General features: G+C 33.2%; 1 protein-coding gene across 1 annotated transcript; it reads left to right on the top strand.

Annotated features, from left to right (window-relative positions):
- Nucleotides 1–2,080: 2,080 nt before the first annotated feature.
- On the top strand, nt 2,081–3,539 carry LOC125062676 (lipase 3-like). Its single transcript, XM_047668745.1, has one exon. The coding sequence runs from the start codon at nt 2,096–2,098 to the stop codon at nt 3,530–3,532; it is 1,437 nt and encodes a 478-aa protein (XP_047524701.1). The 5' UTR covers nt 2,081–2,095; the 3' UTR covers nt 3,533–3,539.
- The last annotated feature ends 5,188 nt before the right edge of the window (nt 3,540–8,727 follow it).

Genomic DNA, 8,727 nt, shown 5'->3' on the forward strand with positions numbered 1-8,727 from the left:
TTGTAGCAAAATTTATGGTTTATGGTCTGATCCTGCTTTGCGATTCTGTAACTCACTTTTCGAAGCGACTATGACTGCTTTACGATTGATTTGAGCGCGACCGCCGTGTGAAAACCGCTGTGAGAGTTCGAAAAGTGAGTTACAGAATCGCAAGGCTGATACCAGATTTCAATGAAGGGTGAATCTGCGTAGCATTTAGATAATCGTATATATTTAGAAGCTTGGCAAGCAGCTTTAATATAACATATAATTTATTGTACGACAGAGCCTGTACTTAGGGTATTGAGAAAACAAATAGAGTTTCCTCAGATGACTATTTATGAGTACCTAATTGGATCACTTATTGATATAGGATTTTATTATTTAGATTCAGATCAGTTTAGAAAGGGAATATGTTGACATGCGTAGTTCAAAGGGCTTAGCGCTAATGTCGGTTAGCATATGGTGGTAAGATATTTTTATATTTACACACATTTGATACATTTACTTTTAAAAAAATTACTCTGAACTCCAGAAAATATATAAACGAAGACGAAGTTATTAAATACATAAAAGTAGCGGTACAACCTTTTTTTAGGTCTGGGTCTCAGATTTTATCAAATAAATATTTGTTCAGACGTTTACATTTAAAATACCGCCGAGTTCTGGGTGTCCCTTGTCAACACATCAATTAAAGCTAAAAGTAATTTTTATATTAAATAATAGAAAAACACGGACAGTGGTCAAAAAGTCAAACAATATAACGGCGGACGTCGGTGGAATTGAGCTGGAATCATTTATAAATGGGGGGAAACAGGGAGCGAGATAGGAGGCAAAAGGTGCTGTGGTGCATTTTATATGAGCCGTGTTCGTAGGTAAATCCGCCCAATTTCACTTGCTTCCAAACTCAATGTATGGAGTGTTATTGGTGTATTATTCCATTTCCGCATGACCGCTATAGAGTAATACATAAACTTTAGTCGTATATAAGCCAATATACCTAATAATGAAATGTTAATTGCTATGCAGCTAACATAAATTAATATAACAAAAACAATTACTAACTAAAAAATATATTATTAAAAGGAGTACCTTTAGGCAAGGTTCCGAAGATACTAGCAGCGTTCCCATTTAAATATCTAGACTAACTCTTTGTCCGGTAGCTGCCAGCTCTTCGGTCTCCTTTGATGTCGACTAACCTTTTTGCTACTTCCTTAAATAGCCCTATATATTTTCTTATGTCTCACAAGCGACTATTAACAGTTACTTAAGCAATTTATTTAAGATTTAGACAAGTCTTACATAAAATAGTATTATGCTTGATAAGGTATACTGGCCCATATTTTCTTATAGTATGGTTAATTTGTTTTGAGTTACACGGTCTTTAATACCATTGAAAGTTATTTATATTTATTAACCTACCATGAGAAGGTATCAATTGACCAATCACTTACATTCAGTTGTTGAAAATCACCATTGACTATTTATATTTATTATTATATTTATATTACACATTGTTAATTAAAATTAGTAAATTCAACTGCAATTACTGTTTTATTTCTGTTGACGTCCATAAGCATACTTGGTGTTAACTATATGAATAAATTTGATTTTGCTATATTCGCTTTATGTAAAGCATAAACGGCAAAATGTATGCGTATAATAGGTATGTTACTCGAAAAGGACGAATCTTACTTATTTTCATTATAAATTTTTAACGATATTGCTGAGAGAGGGTGCAATAGGAAGGTTGACTCACCTCCACTTGCATATTGCATTAGATTTAAATTGTTTACGTCGTTAAAAAATAAACTTCTGAACATCCGTAGCACCTCACTCCGAATAACTGCGAGATGCGATGTTAATATTTTTCGTATTACGCTTGGATAATTGGCATACAAACTTTTGATAGTGGAGTTTTCTCACTGATCGTTTAATTTCAATAGTTTATTAAACAATTTTGTAATAGTAATTGAACAATGTAAACATATTTCATTAGTTATCTTCTATTGTTTTAGAAATTATACAATAGTTACATCACCTTTATATGATGTCATAGGCATAACCAAATTTAGATTGTAGTATTAACCGAGGCCTTCGCACGTACAGTACTAAAATGAAGCTTATTCTAGTGTCTGCAATCCTTCTATTTTACCACAATCATTGCGTTAATTCATATGCTATTATCGACGTAATTAGTGACAAAATGAATCAATTTTCACATTCAATAAAAGTAGCGTTTAAATCGTTTCGTGTGAAAATGAAGGATTTTTTTTTCCCCGACATGATTAATAAAAAGGAAAACGATTTGTCCCTAACTAATTACAGAAAGTCAAGAACTAACAAGGCGTTCAGTGATTTCGTCGACGAAATGGCGGCTGAAAGTGAGACAGAATCGCCTGAATATTTAACTTTGAAATCTGATCCAACTGCTTTAATGTCGACCCCGCAGCTGGCGACACTTCACGGAAAGCGCATTGAATCACACATTGTTTTGACGAAGGATGGCTATTTTTTAACTTTACATCGCTTAGTTTCGCCATGTCGAAGAGATGGAGACAAAAGTTATTGTAACAATGAAACAGTGTTGCTTCACCACGGTTTATTGGGTAGCTCAGCTGATTGGATTTTACTAGGTTCAGAAGATTCTCTACCGTATATACTGTCTAACCTTGGATACGATGTTTGGATGGCCAACGCTAGAGGGAACTATTACTCTCGCGGGCACACGTCCAAACAAGTAGATAGTACAGACTTCTGGAAATTTTCATGGCACGAAATGGGGTATTATGATTTACCAGCTGTTATAGAATATATGAAAACTGTTAAAAATACGAGTAGCAAAATCAATTATATTGGCTATTCTATGGGCGCGTCGGCATTTTTAGTATTACTGTCTTCGTTGCCACAGTATAGTAGCAGTTTTAAACTAGCAATATTTTTAGCTCCACTAGCGTTTTTGTCAAATACAGAGGGACCTCTTCGAATACTTCGAGCGATGGCCTTTAATCCACCTTTGCATTTATTAAAACTACTGGGAAATGGAGAATTCATACCGAAGAGGAAAGTTCCACACTGGATTTCTAGTAAATATTGTCAAGGCCCTGAACTATTCTGTTGCAATCCATTATTTTTCTTCACAGGAGCGATACCAAGCGACACAGAATATTTAGATAGAAGTTTTCTAGCGAGATTGATGTATCATGTTCCTGCTGGTGGTTCAACTAACACAGTACTACATTATGCGCAGTTGATAAAAACCGGTAAATTTCACAAGTTTAATTATGAAACTGAAGAGTATCCTTTGAGTCAAATATCAGTGCCTATCGCTTTAATATCCTCAACCGATGATACGCTAGCAACAGTGGCAGATGTTTTAAGACTGTATTTCAGCATACAGAAACCTATAGATCACTATGTGATCCACGACAAGAATTTAAATCATACAGATTTTATATGGGGACACAATGCAGCTGAGTTAGTATTCAGCAAAGTGGTAGACTTTTTAACAACAGGTTTATATTTTAACACAACACGAATCAATGAAGTGTGATATTTGTAAGTGCTATTTATTTAAAATAAATAAAACAAATTGATTTATAATTTATTCTTTAATTATCCCATTAATAATAAATAGCAATTGTTTAAATTCCATATCATATTATCATAAACATCTTATTATATTTTTCACAGTTAATATACTCCATAAATGCTTTTCATTCAAGTAGAAATATTTTAGGAAAACAGTTTTTAAAAGCATAAAAAAGGCCTTTGTACATTAATTACAGCCTATAGACATGCATTCATCATATTAGGCAAGCTAAACTATTTAACCATAACCCAACTTTAATTAAAGATCAGATTAATATAGGAAACGTCTTCATTTTTATTAGTAATCTCGAAAGATGAGAAAACTTTTAGATGCGTATGTTTCAGGCAAACTTGCACGGATAATTTCCTATCAAAGCTCTTAGGATAAATCTGATCTCAGAGCTGACGTTATCAAGTAATTTAATATGATAAAAATGAACGGAATAAATCAGAGGCTGCTAATATAAGCTAAGAACTGTTGAAGTGAACTGAACTGTATTTAAGTTCCTTTGTGCATGTCTATCGGGAATATATTATTATTACGCGCTTATAATGTTGTAAATTGGAAGTTTAAGATGATTTTTCAAAACAAATTATTAGGTATTTATATAATTCATAAACCAGCCAATGCTTCGTTTGTAGTATTGGTTGAACGTGTGATTCATTCATGTCTTCGAACTTATGAAAATAGTATAGTTTTATTTTTTTGTTTCCTATCATTATAATATTTTAATTGTGTCGATAAGAAGGGACTGTTTTCCTCAACACAGTTGTCCTAAAGCAATCCTTGCCTTGCGTCAGATAACTTTCATATATGATTCGAAAAAAACTTTAACGAACAGGGCACGAGGCTCACCTGATGCTGAGCGATACATTGCCAAAAGGCTCGAAAGTGCGTTTCCGGCCTTTTAATAATTAGTGCTATCTTTTAAAAACTAAATTAAAAAGCATTCAGTGTGTGGCAAGAAGTCCTCGATAAAACGCTCAGGTGTGGAACGACGGACGTCGAGGTGATGGGTACGGCCGGTATTTCGTATATTGTTGGTCCTATGATGAAACTCAGCTGCAGGTCCTCATCCGAACTATGAAGTAATAATAATAAAAATATATTTTTTTATTAATCAGACAAATACAGTCCATTGATTGATTAGTAAGTTAGTAACAATAGTTTCTTAAGATCTATGTTAGTAGAATTAGTAAAAATAAGAAAAAAGTAGTTAAACAAAAACTATCAGGTACAGAGCCCTGCGGAGATGTCGGAGCAGTGTCGACTATCATCCGTAAGATGTACCTACCGTGTACCATTTTAATATTTTTAATGATGAGTGGTAGGCACAGAAGGACCACTACCTATAAAATTAAACAGATGCAGTAACTAATGCGCTTTAAAAGCTATATATAATATTTCAATTGGTATTTGCATTATTTACTAATATTGATTATGTGAGCAATAGAAATGTAAGTATTTATCTAGGTACTATACTTCTGCCTCAGTAACTACAAGTTTATTGGATGTAAATTGGTGATTTAAATATGTTTCTTAACAAAATGCTAGTAATATTTTCGAATGTGTGATGTTCGAGTTCCTATATCAATTATAAGTTTCAAGCGGATGTGAAAATTCGAATTCCTGACGACAATTTTTAACAAATTGACGTATCTTGAAAGTCACTTTTACGTAAAGTTCTTTTGAACTTTGTTGTTGCTACGTTTCCACTTGACGAACACAAAATGCAATACTACATCAAATATAATTTAATACGAATCTACGACGCGAGTTTTGCACTTGCAAATAAAACTTTAATTGATACGCAAACTATTACCTACTTAAAACGATATTTCGATAACTTAATATCCGTTACATCGATGTATTAATATTTACACCCAACGAAAGTTTTACCTTCGACCTTTTGCACGCCTCGCAGTTCTAAGTTTAGCCTAGGATTCTTAAGTATTAATTGGGTAATAATGAACTTTTTTTCTAAGCAATTAACGTACTAACGACCTTTCGCACGGCTGGATGTTTACCTACGTATTCATTAAAACTAAAATATCATAACTGCATCTTTTTTAAACTACTCCTACGTCTCTTTCCGTCAAGTTGTGGTTACACGGCGATGAAAAGAGTAGGTTGAGTATTTAGCTATAACCGTGCTATGTGAATGCTTAGTTTACTTGTATATTACGTTGTTTCATTAACTGTTTTCGAACAAATATAATAAACATAATCTGTATGTATCTGTATCTCACTGAGCATTCTAATGATATTAAAATGCTTGTAATCGGACTAAAATAGGCAGTAATTGCAAATATACTATTAGTGTTCGACAACATTTTATCGACGTAATCCAGGAAAACAGTTTTAAAATTTTAAACGCTCAAAACATTATCAAATTACGTAATCACTAAATTTTGTTATATATAAAAAAATGTTTGTTAAGATCTATTTGAAATCATCAAAAAGATGCTGACCCGCCGTAGAGTGCTTAGAAAAAAAACAACAAATAAAATCCGAGGCAATTTGCAAAACAAATTCGTCTTTGTTCTGGTCTGGGCACATTAACCAAGCCACATTGTTTATTCGGAAACTTTTTAATTTAACGAAACAGGTACGATCGTACCGTATTTTGATGCTAATGTTAGAATATCATTCAATTTTTCACAATTTTAAGCAATTCATTTTTATAACACGGCATGTAAATTAAACTATTTTTCTCTCTCAACCCATTAATGGATTTCTATGGGCGTCAACACTTTCTCATACGTTGAACGTAAACATCGTGAGGAAACCAGTGAGACTTAGAGTTAAGACTTAGCGATAATTATATTCCGCGCGTATTCGATTTTATATCTTAGATCAAAAAATCTACGCATGTGTCCAGTCTGATAATCAACTTGTCTATGAAAGAAAGTGTTCAAAGAACGAGATGCAATCAGCGCCCAGTACCCATACCTAACTTGTGACGCAACTGAATTGTCATTTTTATTTTTAGTTCCAATTTCTCGACAATAGCTAGATATACAGTGACTAAAGCCAAGCGAGGACTCTATGTAGGGAAGACAAAATCTTATTCAACACTTGTACGAAGGAATTAGTATATATTTTTTTATTACTTGTAATCGGCGACGAGTAGGATATATAACCGTTATTTGGACCATTTTGAGTTTTTGAAAACATAAATTTTATTTGATCTGTTGAATGGGTTAAATTGGCATAGTATGATTTAAATATAAGAATCAAAAACCTTCACCAAAAGATATCGCCTGTGTGGTTTTATAAATCTGGTACAATTTTATTGGTGACTTAGCCGTTATTTAGATTATTTGTATATTTGAGTGCTAATAAGTTACAACAATACTTGAGCCACGTATAATGTATCGATAATTTTAGTCCAATATTTAAAACGTATGATCTAATATTGTATATACATTACGCTCAAGAACAAAGTTTGTTGAATAAAAATTATTAATACATGTCGATATATAAACTTGATCTTATGTTATCTGTTATCATTGTTACATTGCTTTAGTCATGAACGTCAAAACCTTATATCTATTCATTATATGCTTTAATTTCGTTTACGAGAATAACGCAGCCTTTAAGTCAATCAAAAACTTTACAAAAAATTTCTGCACAAACGTGAAAAGTTAAAATGTTTGTTAACGAAACACTATCTCCACTCAAAGTAGAGGGGCGTAAATTAAAATCAGCCATTACTAATTTCTTCGAAAAAGTATTCAAAGATAATATGACTGAACAAGGACAAGTAAGCAAAGTATCGGACGGTGTTATTGTGATGGCTTTTCGATCTGCTATTGCATCTTATGGTTACCAGATAGAAACCCATAAAGTGTTGACTGCTGATGGATATATTTTAAAAATACATAAGCTCACATCAAGGGTCCCGAATTCCTTTGGTATTAAAAGGAGAATAGTTTTATTACATCATGGTTTATTTGGTTGTTCTATGGACTGGCTGCTTCTTGGTCCTAAAGACTCGCTACCATTTATACTTTTGGAATCTGGGTTGGAAGTTTGGTTAGCTAATTCCAGAGGAAATCAATTTTCCAAAGAACACATTTCTAGAAGTGTCAATTCAGCAGAATTTTGGGATTTCACTTTTCATGAAATCGGTGTGTATGATCTCCGTGCTATTTTGGAATATTTGTATGATACCAAATCGGAACATGCTGACATTGCATTTCTGGGTTACTCGCTTAGTGGTACTTCATTACTTGTTTTACTTTCTCTATTACCCGAATATAATAAAATGATAAAAAGTGCAGTCCTCTTGGCGCCTCTAGTATTCATGAATGACATCAAGGGACCACTAAAAGATATGTCAGACGTTTATCACCAAAATTACAATTCAACAATGCTCATCGGGAGAAACCAAGAAGAACTATTGAAAGAAGATGAATCATTGAAAGGCATTACAGAAAAATATTGCAAAGGAAACAAAGTATTATTGTCGAATTCTCTACTTTGTTTAAAATACGGCATGACTGTGATGTCAAGGATGGACGAACTTTTAGTCAATTCAACGTCAGGAGGTTCAGAGAAGACACTTATTCATTATTTTCAAATGATACAATCTAATCGTTTTGAAATGTTTGATTATGGAATCGAAAATAATTCCAGGGCCTATGGCTTGTCCTCCCCACCTGAATATCCACTAAATGATGTATCTGTACCATTATATATTTTTACTTCCACTGCTGATACGATGTCAACTAGGAATGATATTAATAAACTTAAAAGTTTTGTACCACGTATAAACCATACGGTATTAAACAAAAGTGATTTCTCACACCCTCATTTCATTTTAGGCAGGACTGCCCCGGAATTACTATATAAAAATATAGCAGGTATTATTAACTATACCTAAAAAGTGCAGTGTGAATTTCCTAACAGAGGACACCGTAAGAGCATGTACCTATGTTGGCTTTGTATGTTGGACATACACAATGATTTCCCGCGAGGCCGCTTCATGGCAGGATCCGTTAAAACGACATGTCACACTAAGCGCCGTTCAAAACTATAGTGAAAAGTGTGTTAGTTCCAATTAACAAGTTGTACGTTTAAAAACACTTGTAAAATTTAATTTCAATTTAACTGTACATTACTTAGGATATTAAATACAATATTAAATTTAA

Source organism: Pieris napi, chromosome Z (genome assembly GCF_905475465.1).
Source record: "Pieris napi chromosome Z, ilPieNapi1.2, whole genome shotgun sequence".
Taxonomy (NCBI): Eukaryota; Metazoa; Arthropoda; class Insecta; order Lepidoptera; family Pieridae; genus Pieris; species Pieris napi.

Bases quoted from the DNA above. Each gene is read 5' to 3' on its own strand.
- LOC125062676 (XM_047668745.1), top strand. From the start codon at position 2,096: ATGAAGCTTATTCTAGTGTCTGCAATCCTTCTATTTTACCACAATCAT.